Source organism: Panthera pardus, unplaced genomic scaffold (assembly GCF_024362965.1).
Source record: "Panthera pardus isolate Hobbes unplaced genomic scaffold, ASM2436296v1 HiC_scaffold_6, whole genome shotgun sequence".
In the NCBI taxonomy this organism is placed as follows: Eukaryota; Metazoa; Chordata; class Mammalia; order Carnivora; family Felidae; genus Panthera; species Panthera pardus.
Window position 1 is genome coordinate 106306441 of NW_026526991.1, and position 20008 is coordinate 106326448.

The 20008-nt window shown below is 41.3% G+C and overlaps 1 protein-coding gene across 1 annotated transcript; it reads right to left on the reverse strand.

Moving 5' to 3' along the window:
- Positions 1 to 11540: 11540 nt before the first annotated feature.
- On the reverse strand, positions 11541 to 19785 carry LOC109276375 (uncharacterized). Its single transcript, XM_019465314.2, has 2 exons — positions 19574 to 19785; positions 11541 to 12492 (listed from the first exon to the last, which is right to left on the reverse strand). Exon 2 carries the CDS (start codon positions 12433 to 12435, stop codon positions 11695 to 11697), a length of 741 nt encoding a protein of 246 aa, XP_019320859.1. The 5' UTR covers positions 12436 to 12492; positions 19574 to 19785; the 3' UTR covers positions 11541 to 11694.
- Positions 19786 to 20008: the final 223 nt, after the last annotated feature.

The window sequence follows — 20008 nt, forward strand, 5'->3', positions numbered from 1 at the left end:
GCCTTCACAGAGCGTTATGTTGTACATTATCAGACATTATTCTGGCTAATGATAGAGTAACATTTACTTTCCAACTGACTACAATGCCATGTATATAATTTCCTGGGGAATCCCACAGAGAGGAGAGGCAGGGCAGAATTTGGCACTCTTGAGAAGTTCAAAGAACATCAAAATCCCCCATCACAAAGGTTGACAATTTAAGCCCAAGTGTTTCAATGATGCTCCACTGAGATTCCATGTGACACAATTTCGGAATCAGAAAATATAGTTATATATTTGAATACCATTATCTGTGTGACATAATTCTTGATACTCAGTAAAGCCTTCTCTTCTCACAACTGACACATGCAATTCTATCGTGTCTCCTCTTTTTAACTTAGGTATTATCAAAGTGTGGTTTCTGAACCACCTGGCAGAATCATTTGGGATACTTGATTAGAACACAGATTCTTAGGGTGCCTGCGTGACTCAGTCAGTTAAGCAACTGACTCTTAATTTTGGCTCAGGTCACGATCTCACGGTTCCTGTGTTCGAGCCCCGCATCAGGCTCTGCATTGCTGGTGCAGAGCCTGCTTGGGATTCTTTGTCTTCCTCTCTCCCTGTCTCTCTCTCATTCTCTCTCTCTCTCTCTCTCTCTCTCTCTCAAAAATAAATAAATAAACTTTAAAAAATTGTTTAGAAAGAACACATATTCTTGTTTTACCCACAAACTTGTCCTTATCTCAAAGCTATTAAATCAGATACTTTGAGGTTGGAGCCCATCAATATGCATTTCAGCAAGCTCTCCAAGTTGTTCTTATTTAGACCAAACATTTCAAATTGCTGGTATCAGACTGATTTCTATTAAAATGCATGGTCCCTGGGAGAGGAAAATTTTTAAGCTTCTTTCATTCCATTACATTCCAGGGGAAACCAAAGGCCCTAGAGGATATAAGTAAAAGATTTGAGAGCAGATTTTGATGGGAAATGGGAGCAATCGTTGTCAGCACTGAGGAGGGAGAGTGGAGACAGAAGGGAAAGTACAACAAAATATGCAAGAAGGTAAAGGTTTAGGTAACAGAACCAGAGGCATCGTGAGGCAAACTTCTATTTCACCCACCTAGGAATTTTGATTTGTCTAGGGAAGCAATGAAGTCAGATTAAGCAAGTGATCTGGCCTCTGTTCTAAGATCCAGTGAGAAATGAAAGATGGCTTGACCTTCTACACATGGCTGCCATCTTAAACATCTTCTTATGTTTCTTCTTCTTAGTCTTCCAGACTAAGACTACCGGAAAGACTTCTTCTGAAAACTCCTTTGAAGGTTTGGTAGTCCTCAAAGTCAAGCTACTGTCAGTGGGACTCTCCCCTAGTCCTCTCTAGAGCATCTTAAGTTAGAGGAATGTCGGCAGTCTACATCAGGGATCAGACTAATGGGTTGGGACTGATAGGATATAGGAGGAACAAGAAAGAGAAGACTCTGAGGTGTTGAGGAAGAGGATCTTGATGAATTACCTGTACTTCAGGCATTCTCCAAACATAGCAATGAGTGGCAGTCACCTCTAGAAATTCTACCTAATAATCTTAAAATGTCAGGCTTGTGCTCAGGAAAGGAGAGAATTTGAGATATGTTAGTATTAGGGTGGCTACATTGCATGTTGTCTATAACTAGGACTTTTGAGAATAAAGAAGTTCTGGCCCCTTAGTTGTCCATCCAATGAAGACCTTTGGTTGCTCTGATTAGAACCCAGAAGAGAGTGCAGCCTAAAGAAGATGGAGCATGGATTAGCTGGCACTTGGTAAACAGAGCCTCCTTTAACTCCACTTTTGCTCCTAAAATCAAATGTCCACAGACTGACCTTTTTAAATAAATCAGATTACATCACATCCCTGCTCTCAACTGTCTAATGCTTTCTCATCACATTTGGATTAAAATCCAAAGTCTTTACCATGATCTATAAAGCCTTAAGCATCTGGCTTCACCTACCCCTCTACTTCTCAGACCTCATTTCCCACCATTGTCCCATCCCACTCACTCACTTCCAGCTATAATCACCTTCTTGCTGTCCATTAAACACATAAAATGTATTCATCCCTTTGCCAGTTATCAATTTATTGCTGCTAAGCACTAAACCTATGCTTTTTACCCTGCTCTGTGATACTAGAGTTCAACCACATAAACATTTCTCCTTTGCCAGCTGGCTCAATGCTTAGTACAGTCTTTGTCAATAGAGGGCACTGAAAAACCATTGCAAAATAAAGGGACTTCCTTTCACAATTCAGTGTGTTATTTTTAGGCATATAGCCATGGAGCAGTATGTGGGAGGCTTGGTACTGGTCATCTCAGTAGCCTTTACATACCAGCTCCAGCCTGCTGATGACCTCCAGCAGGTTTCTCCACCACCCAACAGGCCATGTTTATGGACCTTCTCTGACCCATGCCCTCTGGCAAGTTCCCTTAGCACTAGCAGGCTGTGTGATCCTGTAGCAGCCATGCCTCTCCAAGAATGTCTGGATCAGCCTTGAGGTGAGTGGTGAGGAGAGCTTTTCTAAGTTCTTAGTTCCTTCCTAAACTACTCTCCCTCAGCCCTAGAGATAGTAGCTACTTTTTTCTTCTAGTTTGATAGCTAACCCTTTTTATAAGCAACAATTCTTTATATTAAATTTCTTCTACTCAAATTACTGGTGTGGGGTCTGTCTCCTGATTGAACCCTGATATAGAATTGATACTAGAATGTTCTGGAGAGACAGACTCTCAACGATAGAATTTGAGAGTGAGTTTGGTCATGTATTAGCATCTGAGGGCAGTACTAAGTTCTTTGTTAGTGGAAATTGGATGCCGGTTATCCGTGACGTAGAGTGACATCCCAGTTAATAAAATTGCCACCTATGATGATGTATTAATTAATGCCTTGGGAGCCCAAGTAGCTGCTGCATTTATTATTATGGCAGTAGTAATGACAAGGACTGTGGTGTGGAACTGACTTTCCCAAGTACATTGCATTACTTATGGGAAGAAAAAGGCTCAGGATCATAACCTGAGAATCGGAAAGCTCCTACCACAGTCCTAATATAATATTTTATTTCTTATAACTAATATTGCTGAATATCAAGCACTAATTTAACTGCGAAAGTGGTTGAATTACAATAGCAGTTGGATTCACAGCCTTCACAAGCTTCTTAAGTGAAAGTTAGAACACTGATTCAGAAATAATGAGACCTCGAAACATGGATGGAGAAATCTGGTAGGATTCAAATGAAGTTGAGATTCTAAAATCTCTAAGTCATTCTGAGCATCCCTTTGCAACAGAAGCAGATAAGTGCTACAGTGACTAGCCTTCCTTTGCTGGAAAACTATGATAACATCATCTAAGGCAGATGTCTTGAAAGGGATGCTTATTCTCCTCAAGATGCACTATCATCACCTCTTATTGCTCCTAGACCCACAACTTGGGTCAAATCTCAGCATGTGTCAGGGACTCAGACACACAGTATGACCCAAGAGGAAATGGCTTGTACTCTAAATTATGACTTGTAAACCTAGGAATATGTGGGAGTGTACTCTAAGGGAGTTAGAACATGGAGAGTAGAGGGATACCTGGGTGGCTCAGTTGATTAAGCATCTAACTCTTGATTTTGGTGCAGATCATAACCTCATAGTTCATGAGATCGAGCCCCTCATCAACTTAGCGCCTGCTTAGGATTCACTCTCTCTCCCAGTCACTCTGCCCCTCTCCTGCTCCTCTTTCTCTCTCTTAAAATAAATAGATAAACATAAAAAAAGAACATGGAGAGTGGAATATAACTCTGTATCAAACCAAATTAATTTTTTTGTATGTACTTACTAGAGATTTCAGATTTTGTATTTCTTTTTAATTTTTTTTTAACGTTTATTTATTTTTGAGACAGAGAGAGAGCATGAACGGGGGAGGGTCAGAGAGAGAGGGAGACACAGAATCTGAAATAGGCTCCAGGCTCTGAGTGGTCAGCACAGAGCCCGATGCGGGGCTCAAACTCACGGACCGCGAGATCATGACCTGAGCCGAAGTCGGACGCTCAACCGACTGAGCCACCCAGGCGCCCCTCAGATTTTGTATTTCAAATTATGCAGATGGAAGTGGCTCTGACACCTTACTTAGGTGGTCTACTGACTCTTGGACTCAGTAATGTCCTCTGCTTAATGAGAGATGCCATAGTTTCAATGATCTGATATGAAGGAAGGTATCTGAAGGTTTAGGAAGATGGAAATATTGATATGTACTTATCATGTGTAATATGCATACCCATACCCTCAACCACATTCCCTGAGAAGGCTTAGAAGACCCTCCCATCACTAAGATATTGAGAAATAAATTAGTGAAGGAGTACCTGCATCCTTTCAAAGCTCTGTAGTCACTCTCATTTATAGACTAGATATGGCCATGGGGGATGCTACACTGATTTCAATAGGCTCAATGAAATCCTGGAGTTAGAAAGATCAAGAGACAGCATGTCACTGCCTGACAAGGTGAACACATTTACTACATAAAGGGGAGCAGGTCCTTATCAGGGAAATACAAATCAAAACCACACTCAGATATCACCTCACGCCAGTCAGAGTGGCCAAAATGAACAAATCAGGAGACTATAGATGCTGGAGAGGATGTGGAGAAACGGGAACCCTCTTGCACTGTTGGTGGGAATGCAAATTGGTGCAGCCACTCTGGAAAACAGTGTGGAGGTTCCTCAGAAAATTAAAAATAGACCTACCCTATGACCCAGCAATAGCACTGCTAGGAATTTACCCAAGGGATACATGAGTGCTGATGCATAGGGGCACTTGTACCCCAATGTTTATAGCAGCACTCTCAACAATAGCCAAATTATGGAAAGAGCCTAAATGTCCATCAACTGATGAATGGATAAATTGTGGTTTATATACACAATGGAGTACTACGTGGCAATGAGAAAGAATGAAATATGGCCCTTTGTAGCAACGTGGATGGGACTGGAGAGTGTGATGCTAAGTGAAATAAGCCATACAAAGACAGATACCATATGGTTTCACTCTTATGTGGATCCTGAGAAACTTAACAGAAACCCATGGGGGAGGGGAAGAAAAAAAAAAAGAGGTTAGAGTGGGAGAGAGCCAAAGCATAAGAGACTCTTAAAAAGTGAGAACAGGGGCGCCTGGGTGGCGCAGTCGGTTAAGCGTCCAACTTCAGCCAGGTCACGATCTCGCGGTCCGTGAGTTCGAGCCCTGCGTCAGGCTCTGGGCTGATGGCTCGGAGCCTGGAGCCTGTTTCCGATTCTGTGTCTCCCTCTCTCTCTGCCCCTCCCCCGTTCATTCTCTGTCTCTCTCTGTCCCAAAAATAAATAAAAAACGTTGAAAAAAAAATTAAAAAAAAAAAAGTGAGAACAAACTGAGGGTTGATGGGGGGTGGGAGGGAGGGGAGGGTGGGTGATGGGTATTGAGGAGGGCACCTTTTGGGATGAGCACTGGGTGTTGTATGGAAACCAATCTGACAATAAATTTCATATATTGAAAAAAAAATAAATAAATAAGGGGAGCAGGAACAAAGGTAATCAGAATGCTTTTGGCCAATTGGGATCTCAAGTGGTGGTTAATTGATTGTATAGTAATAAAAGAGATCTCCTATTAAAATATTGCTAGATCCATGACAGGAGTCAACTATGACCCATGATCCAAATCCAGCCCTTACTTATTTTTATAAATAAAGTTTTATTGGAACACAGCTACACCCATATATTTACATACTGTCTATGGCTGCTTTCCTGCCATACCTGTAGAGTTAATTAGTTGTGACAGGGACTGTTTGGCCTACAATGCCTAAATTTTTACTATTTGGCTTTTGTCATTAAAAGTTTGCCAACCCAATGAGAAAGAATGAAATATGGCCTTTTGTAGCAATGTGGATGGAACTGGAGAGTATTATGCTAAGTGAAATAAGTCATACAAAGAAAGACAGATACCATATGTTTTCATTCTTATGTGGATCCTGAGAAACTTAACAGAAGTCCTTGGGGGAGGGAAGAAAAAAAAAAGAGATTAGAGAGGGAGGGAGCCAAAACATAAGAGACTCTTAAAAACTGAGAACAAACTGAGGGTTGATGGGGGTTGGGAGGGAGGGGAGGGTGGGTGATGGGTATTGAGGAGGGCACATTTTGGGATGAGCACTGGGTGTTGTATGGAAACCAATTTGACAATAAATTTCATTAAAAAAAAAGTTTGCCAACCCAGAGGTGCCTGGGTGGCTCAGTCGGTTAAGTGTCCTACTTCAGCTCAGTTTATGATCTCACAGTTTGTGAGTTCAAGTCCCACATCAGGCTCTGTGCTGACAGCTTGGAGCCTGGGGCCTGATTTGGATTCTCTCTCTCTCTCTCTCTCTCTGCCCCTCACCTGTTCTCTCTCTCTCTCTCTCTCTCTCTCTCTCTGTTATAAATAAACATTAAACATTTTTAAATAAATAAATAAATGTTTGCCAACCTGGATCTATATAACTGAAAAACTTCTAGTTCTGTTGGTTCAAGATCTGGTTTGAGTCATCGCAATGGAGACTCATGATCTTTCATCCAGTTTCTAGTCCTAAGCCAATTCACAGATCCCGAGACCATTGGTTAAAGGGGAGACACTCTGCAGAATGGCCACAAGTATATACAGCAAACATTCCTCTAGGACTTCCCTGAGGATATCTGTAGCCATTTACCAGTAGCTGGGCACTGGAGCAAAGGAAATACCCAGACTATTAAGGGATCGGTAGATACAGGCTCTGAATTGAAGTTAATTCCTAAGAATCCAAAACACCACTGTGTCCCACCAGAGTGGGGGTTCATGGTGCTTAGATGATAGATATACACCTCACAGAACTGTGTCTGATCAAGGAACTAATTTGGCAGCAAAGAAAGTATAGCAATAGGCTCATGCCCATAGAATCTCCCACAATACCCCATTACCCAGAAGCAGCTGACTGAATTGAAAGGTGGAAGGGCTTACTGAAAACTCAGTTATAGTATCAATTGTGAGACAGCACCCTGAAAAGATGGGGTCTAACAGGCTAAAATACATGCTTTGAATCAGAAGCCATTATGTGGTGCTATCTTCCACACAGCCAGAATATATATACCCTCTGAATCAAAGAGTAGGAGGGAGAGAAGCTCCTCTCACTATTATACTTAAAAAAAAAAAAAAAAAAAAATTGGCAGAATTTTTCACTTCCCATTCAGCAACCATGAACTCTTCTGGTTTGGAGATCTTAGTTCCCAATGGGGAAGTGCTTCTATCAAGGGCATGATGGCTTTATTGATTTGGAAGATGAGACCACCACTTGGCTATGTGGGAATCTTTATGCTGAACCAACAGGCGAGGGGAAAAAAAGAGTTACTCTACAGACTGGAGTGATTGATCACAACTGCCAGTGAGAAATTGAGTTGCCCCTACACGTAGGGGACAAAGAAAACTATTTCTGGAACCCAGAATACTTCCAAGCCCAATAGTGAAGGTTAATGGAAAACTATAGCCAACAAAAGGAAAAGTTAAGACTCTTGAAGATTCAGACCCTTCAGAAATGACAGTTTGGGTCACCCTATTAGGATATTTTGGGTTACCCTATTAGAAACTTAAGTTTCTGGCTCAGGGCAAAGAAAAACATAAGTAAGAAGGGAGAAATATCAACTATGACTTTGTGACCAATTACAAGGATTATATCAGTTTTACATATTTTCTTTTTGTGTACATATTTATTTGTAAATTGTAACTATTTTCTTCTCTCTTATTCCTTCCCTTATTATTTTATATATACAAGTTGCTAAAAATTAGCTCTGTAGGGGCACCTGAGTGGCTCAGTCAGTTAAGTATCTGACTTAGGCTCAGGTCATGATCTCACTGTTTCTGTGTTAACAGCTCAGAGCCTGGAGCCTGCATCAGATTCTGTGCCTCCCTCTCTCTCTGCCCACCCCCCCTCAAAAATAAATAAAACATTAGGAAAAAATGTTTTAAGAAAAGAAAATTAACTTTATAATTTAGCCATTAAATAACAAAATTTTCAATGGAACTATGACCAAATTTGAAAGTACTGAATACAGTCAGCAATGGGTATAATGTCTATTGTGACTATTTTCAGTTTGGAGAAAGTGTGAGCACTGCTTCCTTGTACAAAGAACAACTACAGCTTTGTTAGGTGGAAACAGAGTTGTTTCATTGTTGTTTAGAAGTTTAAATGTGTGCAGGAAGATACATATTGAAGCTGAGTTGCCCAAAGGATAGACTGCCAGTTACCAATTTATTATCTTTTTTTTTTTTCCTGCCCCAGCTTTGTGATACAAGGGCTGGACCCTGTAAACACTTCTCCTTTGCCAGATGGTTTAGTGTTAAGATTTGTCATTAGATAAAATAGGTAATACTGGAAGGACACTAGGAGGCAATAGTAGAAAGAAGGGAATTCCTTCCAATGTGCTATTTCTTGGTGCAGCAGCCACCAAGTTCTGGTGTGTGGGAAGCTCGCTAGAACTCATCTAAGTAGCCCTATGGACTGGCTTCATTTGCACTCTCCGACAAGTGAGTCTGCTTCTACAGAGTAGCTCTGACCCAAGTTTGCCACCCTCTGGCAGATTTTCTCATCCCCCACAGGCTACATCTTCCTGTAGCAGTCATACCCTTCCCTCCTGGTTCATCTCCATCAGTCCTAGAAGCAGAAGCTATTTTCTGTGATTGCTACTTCCAGATCCCTTATAGTCCTCTTTTATCCCATTACATAGTTAATCACCTTTGACTACTTAGACTTTGCACCAAACTCTCCTTGTTCAAATTATTTGTGTCATTTCTGTTCCTGGTTAAACTTTGACCAATACACCACCTCAGAGCCCTTGCTCTTCCCTCTGTCTGAGACAGTCTTCATCTGGATAATTGCATGCTCAAATATAGCTGTTGACGGACTGCTGTCACTGTCCAGACTGTCCTTCTTGTAATTAAGCTAAAGTCTCTGATGCAGCCTCTATTCTGTGAAACAAGATGGCACAGATCCAACCACTGAGCACCATGTCTGCAACCAGGATAAGCCCAGGGAAAGGGGAAATGCAAGGTTTACTTGGGATATAAACCAGACCTTGAGTTTTGACTCTCAATAAACCTGCCTGAGAATAGTATTACCACTACCCACAAGCTCTAGGAATAGCATCAAGATTCTTTTAGAGCACAGGATTATACTCCATTTGTCCAAAAATGTATTTAGTGTCCCTACCATGTACCAGACACTCTTCAGGGCACTGGATATACAGCAACACTTGGCTCTGATTCACCCCTAAATTTTTTCACAGTTCCCTCTTCTACACAACTTCCAAGCATGCACTGGATAAAACCGCATCCACAGGGTGTGGCCTCCCCACAAATCCAGTTGAGTTTCAAAATGGGGCCTCAGAGGCCCCTGCACACAGTTGTGCTCAAAGACAGCCTAGGATGATAGTAGAAGGAGGCATCCAGCAGCACCAACTGCCAAGCTTTGTGCCTGGTGGAGACTGTGTGAGCCCAGCAAGTTCTCATTTTACAGTAGTATTGCAACAGGAGGTTCTGGAACCTCAGATCCCACCTGTACGACACCAATGCAGATCAAGGTGGATCATTCAGGAAAGTAAGAATCTTTCCAGGGCTGGCCTATGCAGGAGCCTTCTTATCTAGGCAGAAGGGTCAGAAGCAGCAGTCACCTTAGTCTCTGGCACTCTCTGCTAAAACTTATACAAGCCCCTCAGACTGTGACTGGGTCACCTGCTGGAAGAAAGCAAAGGAGTATTGTTTCCTGGGATGGAAGAAAAGCTGTGAAAACCACAGATGCATTAATGCTGAGACCAGCCAGCCTCCACTGGCTCTTATACCATTGTGGGGCCCCTGGGGTCAGTGTGTTAGTTTTCTATTGCTATGTAACAAATCTCCACAAACTTAGCAGCTTAAAACAACATGCATATATTTTTTAAGTTTATTTATTTGTTTTGAGAGAGACAGAGAGACTACGAGTGGGGGAAGGGCAGAGAAAGAGGCAGAATCTCAAGTAGGCTCCACACTATCAGTGCAGAGCCCAATGTGGGGCTTGAACTCACAAACCATAAGATCATGACCTGAGCCAAAATCAAGTGTCAGACACTTAAGCAACTGAGCCCCACAGGCACCCCAACATGCACATATTATCTCACAGTTTCTGTGGGTTAGGAGCCCAGGCATGGGTCCTCTGTGCACGGTTTTGCAAAACTGCAATCTAGGGGTAAGCTGGGCTGTATTCTCATCTGGAGGCTTGACTGGGGAAGAATCCACTTTAAAGTTCTTTCAAGTTGTGGGAAGAATTTAATTCCTTTGCAGTTGTATGACCCCATTTTCTGCTGGCAGTCAGCTGGGTGCCACTCTCAGCCCTAAGAAGCCGCCTGCAATTCCTTGCCATGAATGCCTCTTCAAAGCCAGCAAGGGAAAGTCTTGTTCTAATCTGCTAAAATAGAGTTATATATAATATGACATAATCAAAGGAGTGACATCTTATTGGTTAGAAGCAAGTCACAGTTTCTGCTTACATTCAAAAGGAGGGATTATACAAAGGCATGGATACCAGGAGGCAGAAAATCACTGGGGGAGACCTTGGGATCTGCCTGTCACAGTCAGCCTCAAAAAAATTCCAACTACATCCAACTAAGTAGTTTCGGAACATTATGCTTGCTTGGACAACACAGACTGTACCCAACAAGGTAAGGCTCTTGGCATTGCCCTCGTTCTTCATCTCACACGAAGCACCTGGAAGGAACCTAAGCCTCAGGCACAAGATGGCTACTCAAATTAGTTCTGGGGACAACTGCTTAGCACAGGATGAGGTAACTAGCCATACCTTCTCTGTAGCATATTCACTCTGATCCCCATCTTGTTGCCTCCCCCCAGATGTGGAGAGCTTTAGCCATATCTGTTCAAACCACCTTGTGCTTGCAAATAGCATGACTCAGCAGGGAGCCCAAAGCATTGTTAGTAACGTATGTGTAGACTTGACCTGAGCTTCAACATAACTCAAGATAAACAGGTACAGAAAAATAATAATAAAATTTTTAAAAAAATAGGTCAGGTCTTGGAGAGAGACAAGATTCTGAACATAGTGAAACCCAGTGCACTGATTCCTCCAAACCTCATTCCCACCCTACCCACACTCATCCTCTCCCCAGTGGGATTCATCCAGATTTATTCAGTCTTCATTGGAGACTCAAGTGAGGTGGCAAGACTGCGCCCACACCTAGGAGCTTGAGTAACCTGCTCTGACAGTCCTGCTGAGAATTTTCCTGTAGAGAAGAATTACCTTCCCTTTATTTACAACCCAAATTGGGGAGGCCAGAGCACAAGTCAGCCAATCTCCTCTGAATCTTTAATGCTCTTAGTTCTAAGACTATGAAAGCTCTTCATGATTTGAAAATACTGGAAGGATGAAGTAGCAAGCTCAAGGCCACAGGCTTCTGGGAAGGACCAAATTAGATAACACATTTGAGAAAACTCTGAAATGTTATCGTGTGTACCACCCCCCCCCCCACAGTTAGACAACCTGAACCTGGCTGTAGAGAGAGGACACAAGAACAATAAATGTTTATTTTATGAAGGACTAAAGCAAAGAAACAGCAGGAAGAAGCCCTGCCCCAGACACAATATTTAAAGGAACACAAACTTCCTAGTGTAAAGGAGGAAAGACTCTCAATAAGAACTTCAAACATTAGTCAAGCCAAAATTTAGCACTGGCAAGCCCTTTTAGCAGGTAATGGTGGATGCTGTACATGAAGAAACCTGAACAGAAGAGGATGATCATGAAGGATAAGGTGATGAGGGTGTAGATGGACATTCGCTTCTCCATGGTCCCCCTGATCAGGCAGAAATAGGGTCCTGGACAGCTCTTGGTGCTGCAGTGAATGATGGCTTGGCTCACCAGGGGCAGGTGTTGGTACATGAGAAAAAATAAAAACACACACTGTGCACCAACCTGTAGGAGGAAGTAAAGGAGATACAAAAGCAAAAGCATCTTCTCCTGGTGGAAGTTCAGGATGGACCTCTTCGGGGAAGGGGCATGCTCCTGGATTCCCACCATGGAGCCCTCCTCCATTTCATCTGCTGCTGACTCCACTGACTTGGCTTTGATTTGCTTGTGCCGAATCTGAGCCATGAAGAATTCCATGAGGAAGAAGAGGGCCAAGAAAATAAAGAAAAAAAAGTACCAAATTCCCACTACAGGACTGTTAAAACTTTTTTCAAAACACTCAATCAAACAAGTATTGGTAATGTTGCCATGGCACCAGAAATCTTCATGGATGGGAACCCAGGGCATGCGGACCACGTACACCACCACTCCATACACAGCGATGAACCCAAACCACAGCTGTCGCCCAATATAGTAGCGGGATTTGTCACCAGCCACTGAGTGTAGCACAGGGATCAGTCCAGCCACTGCCGCTGCAGCCATCTCTTCAGAATCTCAAGGGACCACAGAATCCAAGACCAGGAGGACTCCTGACAGCACCTCAAGAAGGGCAGGAAAGGAAAGAAGAACACAGTGTCAGAACTTGCGAGCAGGCGGCCAAGAATCCTAAGCACATCCAAGGAGATGGCTCAGGTTTTAGATCTGCTACCAGCTGTCAGTTTCATATCTTTATACACATGCAATATTTGTGCCCCATGATATGGTTATTCCTCTCTCCACGTTTCAGCCTATGATAAAGGCTGTCCACTCTGGACACGCCCAACTGCACAACAGTTACATATCTCATCTTTCCTACTAGATTATCAGCTTCTGGAGGTCAGGAGTCAAACTTTATTCACAGTTAAAATGTCCATATCATCCGGTATAGATAATGACACATAAGGGTCTAATTAGACTTGATAAATGAACAAAAGGATGGAATGAATAAATGAATTTAACTATTCAGGTGTGTCTGGTTGTTCTAGAAGCCCTATGACAATCTCTATACTTTACTTTGTATCTTTGCCAGGAGATTTCCTAAGACTATAGAGAAAAATAGAACATTTCCTTTTCTTTCATGAACATGGCTTCTGTTCCATTCACAATTCTTCAGTATCATCATACTTTATTGATACGACTACTACTAATAATACTCTTTAAGAGTCCCCTTCCCTGTTTTATGTTATTTTTGCTTCCCTTTCTTTATGTTCATCTGTTTTGTATCTACATATGAGTGAAGTTATATGATATTTGTCTTTCTCTGACTGACTTATTTCGCTTAGCATAATACCCTCTAGTTCTATCCATGTTGTTGCAAATGGCAAGATTTCATTCTTTTTGATTGCCAAGTAATACTCTATTGTGTGTGTATATACCTAAATATATATATATATATACCACATCTTCTTTATCCATCCATCTGTCGATGAACATTTGGGCTCTTTCCATACGTTGGCTATTGTTAATAGTGCTGCTATAAACATGGGGGTGCCTGTGCGCCTTCAAAATAGCACACCTGTATCCCTTGGATAAATACCTAGTAGTACAATTGCTCGGTCATAGAGTAGTTCTATTTTTAACTTTTTGAGGAACCTCCATATTGTTTTCCAGAGTGGCCGCACAAGTTTGCATTCTCACCAGCAGGGCAAAAGAGATCCTCTTTCTCCGCATCCTCGCCAATATCTGTTGCTTCCTGAGTTGTTAATCTTGGCCATTCTGACAGGTGTGAGATGGTATCTCATTGTGGTTTTAATTTGTATTTCCCTGATGATGAGTGGTGTTGAGCGTTTTTTCATGTGTCTGTTAGCTATCTGGATATCTTCTTTGGAAAAATGTCTCTTCCTGTCTTTTGCCCATTTCTTCACTGGATTATTTGTTTTTTGGGTGTTGAGTTTATCTTTATAGATTTTGGATGCTAACCCTTTATCTGATATGTCATTTGCAAATATCTTCTCTCATTCTGTCAGTTGTCTTTTAGTTTTGCTAATGGCTTCCTTCACTGTACAGAAGCTTTTTATTTTGATGAGGTCCCAATAGTTCATTTTGGCTTTTGTTTCCTTTGCCTCCAGAGACGTGTTGAGTAAGAAGTTGCTGCAGCCAAGATCAAAGAGGTTTTTGCCTGCTTTCTCCTCGACGATTTTGATGGCTTCCTGACTTACATTGAGGTCTTTCATCCATTTTGAGTTTATTTTTGTGTAGGGTGTAAGAAAATGGTCCAGGTTCATTCTTCTGCATGTCGCTGTCCAGTTTTCCCAGCACCACTTGCTGAAGAGACTGTCTTTATTCCATTGGATATTCTTTCCTGCTTTGTCAAAGATTAGTTGGCCATACGTTTGTGGGTCCATTTCTGAGTTCTCTATTCTGTTCCATTAATCTGAATGTCTGCTCTTGTGCCAGTACCCTACTGTCTTGACGGTTACAGCTTTGTAGTATAGCTCGAAGTCTGGGATTGTGATGCCTCCTGTGTTGGTTTTCTTTTTCAAGATTGCTTTGGCTATTCGGGGTCTTTTCTGGTTCCATACAAATTTTAGGATCATTTGTTCTAGCTCTGTGAAGAATGCTGGTGTTATTTTGATAGGGATTGCATTGAATATGTAGATTGCTTTGGGTAGTATCGACATTTACCAATATTTGTTCTTCCTATCCAGGAGCATGGAATCTTTTTCCTCTTTTGTGTGTGTGTGTGTGTGTGTGTGTGTGTGTGTGTGTGTCTTCTTCAATTTCTTTCATAAGCTTTCTATAGTTTTCAGTGTATAGATTTTTTCACCTCTTTGTTTAGATTTATTCCTAGGTATTTTATGGTTTTTTGTGCAACTGTAAATGGGATCTTGATTTCTCTTTCTGTTGCTTCATTGTTGGTGTATAGGAATGCAACCGATTTCTGTGTGTTGATTTTATATCCTGCAACTTTGCTGAATTCATGAATCAATTCTAGCAGTTTTTTGGTAGAATCTTTTGGGTTTTCCATATACAGTATCATGTTGTCTGTGAAGAGTGAAAGTTTGACTTCCTCTTTGCTGATTTGGATGCCTTCTATTCCTTTGTGTTGCCTGATTACTGAGGCTAGGACTTCCAATACTATGTTGAATAACAGTAGTGAGCGTGGACATCCCTGTCATGTTCCTGACCTTAGTTTAGCTGAACTTAACTCTCAGTTCTTCCTTATTAAGGATGATATTAGCGGTGGGTCTTTCACATATGGCTTTTATGATCTTGAGATATGCTCCTTCTATCTCTACTTTCCTGAGGGTTTTTATCAAGAAAGGATGCTGTATTTTGTCAAATTCTTTTTCTGTATCTATTGAAAGGATCATCTGGTTCTTGTCCTTTCTTTTATTGATGTGATGCATCACATTGATTGTTTTGCAGACACTGAACCAGCCCTGCATCCCAGGTATAAATCCCACTTGGTTGTGGTGAATAATTCTTTTAATGTATTGGATCCGGTTGGCTAGTATCTTGTTGAGGATTTTTGCATCCATGTTCATCAGGGAAATTGGTCTGCAGTTCTCCTTTTTAGTGGGGGTCTCTGTCTGGTTTTGGTAATACTGGCTTCATAGAATGAGTTTGGAATTTTTCCTCCAATTTCTATTTTTTGAAATAGTTTCAAAAGAATAGGTGTTAGCTCTTCTTTAAATGTTTGGTAGAATTAGAAAGCCATCTGACCTGGGCTCTTGTTTTTTGGGAGATTTTTGATTACTAATTTGATTTCTTTACTGATTATGAGTCTGTTCAAATTTTCTATTTCTTCTTGTTTCACTTTTGGTAGTTTATATGTTTCTAGGAATTTGTCCATTTCTTCCAGGTTGCCCAATTTATTGGCATATAATTGCTCATGATATTCTCTTCTTATTGTTTGTATTTCTGCAGTGTTGGTTGTGATCTCTCCTCTTTTGTTCTTGATTTTATTTATTTGGGTCCTTTCTTTTTTCTTTTTGATCAAACTGGCTAGGAATTTATCAATTTTGTTAACTCTTTCAAAGAACCAGCTCCTGGTTTCATTGATCTGTTCTACTGTTTTTTTATTTCAATAGCATTGATTTCTGCTCTAATCTTTATTATTTCCTATCTTCTGCTGATTTGGGGTTTTATTTCCTGTTCTTTTTCCAGCTCCTTAAGGTGTAAGGTTAGGTTGTGTATCTGAGAACTTTTTTCCTTCCTTAGGAAGGCCTGGATTGCTATATACTTCCCTCTTATGACAGCCTTTGCTGAGTCCCAGAGGTTTTGGACTGTGGACATTTTAATTTCCTCTTTAACTTCTTCATTAGCCCATTCGTTCTTTAGTAGGATGTTCTTTAGTCTCCAAGTAGGTGTTGTCTTTCCAAATGTTTTATTGGGGTTGACATTTGAGTTTCATAACATTGTGGTCTCAAAACAGGTATAGTCTGATCTCGATCTTTTGTACTTGTTGAGGGCTGATGTCCCAGTGTGTGATCTATTCTGGAGAATGTTCCATATGCACTCGAGAAGAATGTGTATTCTGCTGCTTTAAGATGAAATGTTCTAAATATACCTGTTAAGTCCATCCAGTCCAGTGTGTCATTCAAAGCCATTGTTTCCTTGTTGATTTTCTGTTTAGATGATCTGTCCATTGCTGTAAGTGGGGTGTTGAAGTCCCCTACTATTATGGTATTATTGTCAATGAGTTTCTGTATGTTTGTGATTAATTGATTTATGTATTTGGGTTCTTTCACGTTGGGGGTATAGATGTTGGGACAGTGGGAAAACAATGCACATACTATTTACAAATAAGTGTCCATTTATAGCAGAGTGCCTAGCACATAGTAAATGCCCAGTATGTGCATGTGGATGTCCCTTGTTCCAACACCAGCAAACATGGTTGTTCTCCAGGGTCCACTGGGACCTTTGCCTGTGGGGAGTCCACACAACCTACCAAATGTCTTCTCAGCAGAGGAACCACTTCTCCCTATGTGGCCCGAGGATCCCTCGGACCTCACTGTCTGCTCCTGGGGATTCACTGTTCCCACCAGAGCTCCACCAGGTATCAAGTCATGGACTTTCAGACTCTGTTCTCTCCTGTTCATTGAGTCATAATGGTATCCACACCCTCTCCTTTCTCCTTTCTCCCTTTCTTATTAATTCTCTTATGGGTGTTTCCACTCTTTCTCTTTTTCTCCAGCTATTTTCAGGGAGAGGGCTTTTCCTGTACTCTCCCCACTGTCTCTGTCCTCTCTCCACAAGCAAAAACAGGTCCCTACCTTCCGTGGCTTCTCTCTCCCTCAGTTCACCTCTCTGTGCCATGTACCTGCTGAGTTCTGTGGTTCAGTTATGCAGATTGTTGAGTTAATCCTCAGATCAATTTTTTAGGTGCAAGATGGTTTGGTGTTGATCTAGCTGCATTTCAGGGAAAAGAGATGTAAAAAACTTCCATGCTGCTCAGCCATCTTGACCTTGACCTTTCTTAAATCTTTTTATTAGCTTAATTTGGGTAATCATCAATGGTTGTCCTGTTTTACATGTGTTCTTGTACATGGCAGTGACCAATCATTTAATTTGAGATTTAGAATATTTAACAAATTTTGAGGAGTTTTTTGTGATGAAATACACATTAAGACAGAATCTACCATTATGATCATTTTGAAGTGTACACTTCTGTGACATTGAGTACGTTCACACCCTTGTGCAACCATCATCACCATCCACCCCCAGAACTTTTTCATCTTCCAAGACTGAAGCTCTGCCCGTAAACAATAACTCCCTTTCGCCCCCCACTCTCTCTGAATCCCTGGAAACCACAACTCTACTTTCTGTCTCTATGAGTTTGAATACTCTGAGAACCTCCTCTAAGAGAAACCATGCCATATTCATCCTTTTGCGACTGGCTTATTTCACTTAGCATAAAATCTTAAAGTTTCATCTACATTGTAGCAGGTGTCAAGTTGTCCTTCCTTTTAATGGCTAAATAATATTTCACTGTATGGAAATACTACATTTTGCTTATATATACATTCATTGATGGACATTTGGGTTGTTTCCACTTTTTGACTGTTGTGAATAAAACGACTATACCACACTGAGATATCACCTCACGCCAGTCAGAGTGACTAAAATGAACAAATCAGGAGACTATAGATGCTGGAGAGGATGTGGAGAAATGAGAACCCTCTTGCACTGTTGGTGGGAATGCAAACTGGTACAGCCACTCTGGAAAACAGTGTGGAGGTTCCTCAAAAAATTAAAAATAGATCTACCTTATGACCCAGCAATAACACTGCTAGGAATTTACCCAAGGGATACAGGAGTGCTGATGCATAGGGGCACTTGTACCCCAATGTTTATAGCAGCATTTTCAACAATAGCCAAACTATGGAAAGAGCCTAAATGTCCACCAACTGATGAACGGATAAAGAAATTGTGGTTTATATATACAATGGAATACTACTTAGCAATGAGAAAGAATGAAATATGGCCTTTTGTAGCAGCGTGGATGGAACTGGAGAGTGTTGTGCTAAGTGAAATAAGTCATACAGAGAAAGACAGACACCATATGTTTTCACTCTTATATGGATCCTGAGAAACTTAACAGATCATGGGGGAGGGGAAGGGGAAAAAAAGTTACAGAGAGGGAAGGAGAGTCTTAAATACTGAGAGACTCTTAAATACATAAGAGACTCTTAAATACTGAGAACAAACTGAGGGTTGATGGGGAGTGGAAAGGAGGGGAAATTGGGTGATGGGCATTGAGGAGGGCACCTTTTGGGATGAGCACTGGGTGTTGTATGGAAACCAATTTGACAATAAATTTCATATTAAATAATAAATAAATAAATAAATAAATAAAACGACTATTAACATGGATGTACAGATATGTTTGCCTTTCCAGTCACTTCTTGTGAGTATATAACAAGAAGCAGAATTACTGGATAACATGGTAAATCTATGTTTAATTTTTTTGAGGGATCACCACAATGTTTTTCATAGCATCTGTGCCTTCTGCATTCCCACCAGCAATACATAAGTGTTCTAATTTCCCCATGTCCTTGCCAAAACTTGTTGTTTTCTGGGGTTCTTTTTAAATGCTTTGCATTTTACTAAAAAATTGTCACAGCTAGTGCTGAAAAGTCTTCTTCAAAGGTGTCTGAGACTCAGCAATATTTCTAAATTACTCCCAAGAATCAGGTCACATCACTCAAACAGTCATACATAGGAATGAGAGGCAGGCTCCAGAGTGAGCTCATGGATGTAGGACTACCCAGTAAGCCTACCAAGAGCAGTGGTTGATCAAGGAGAAGAGCCAAAGGGGGTAGATGGGACAGTGGGAAAACAATGCACATAGTGGGCATTTACTATGTGCTAGGCACTCTGCCATAAATGGACATTGATGTGTCATTTATTCTTTAGAACAACCTTATGAGATAAATATTCTCAGTTTCTAGACAAGAAAACTGAGATTTAGAATGGCTAAGTAACTCCCCCATGATCATTATATAGCCAAGTACATGGAGGAGTCAGGATTAGAAACCAGAGTGTCTAACTTGGCAGCCTAAACTTTGGATTTCATCTGCTTTGCAAGCGCATGGTCCAAAGATAACAAGGAGGAAAGGAGGAAGGCCATAGTGGGTCTCCGAACCCTCACCTGCCAACTCTCATGGGAAATAAAACAGTTGGTGGTCAGACTCACAGATCTTTGCTTTCCTTCCTTCAGAGACAGTTTTGTGGCCAAATCCCAGTCACTCAAATTGAAGCATCAAATCTCTGGTAACATGTGTTGAGTGGTGACTAAAAGGGCAGGTTTTTACTGCAGTGGCTGGAGGAGTGAATCCGGTCTGGACCATTTGTGTCCCTGCTTCTGCTGCCACAGCTCTGAAGCCCTGCTTTTTCTCTCCTCTCCTATGTAAAACCTGGTGGTCAACAGGAAACCTCTCCTTCCTCACCAACTGTTCCTCTCCTTAGAATCTCTCAGCTAGCTGCCCCATTGGCTATGCCACCTGCCTGTCTTCACAGCCTCTACAAATCATCACCCTCAGAAAAGCAGGTGTAGGAGAACCTTCAGATCAAGTATTCTATAGTGTAGAATGGAGGGTTTGTACAGGGTCAGGAGCCTGCTTGGAAGATT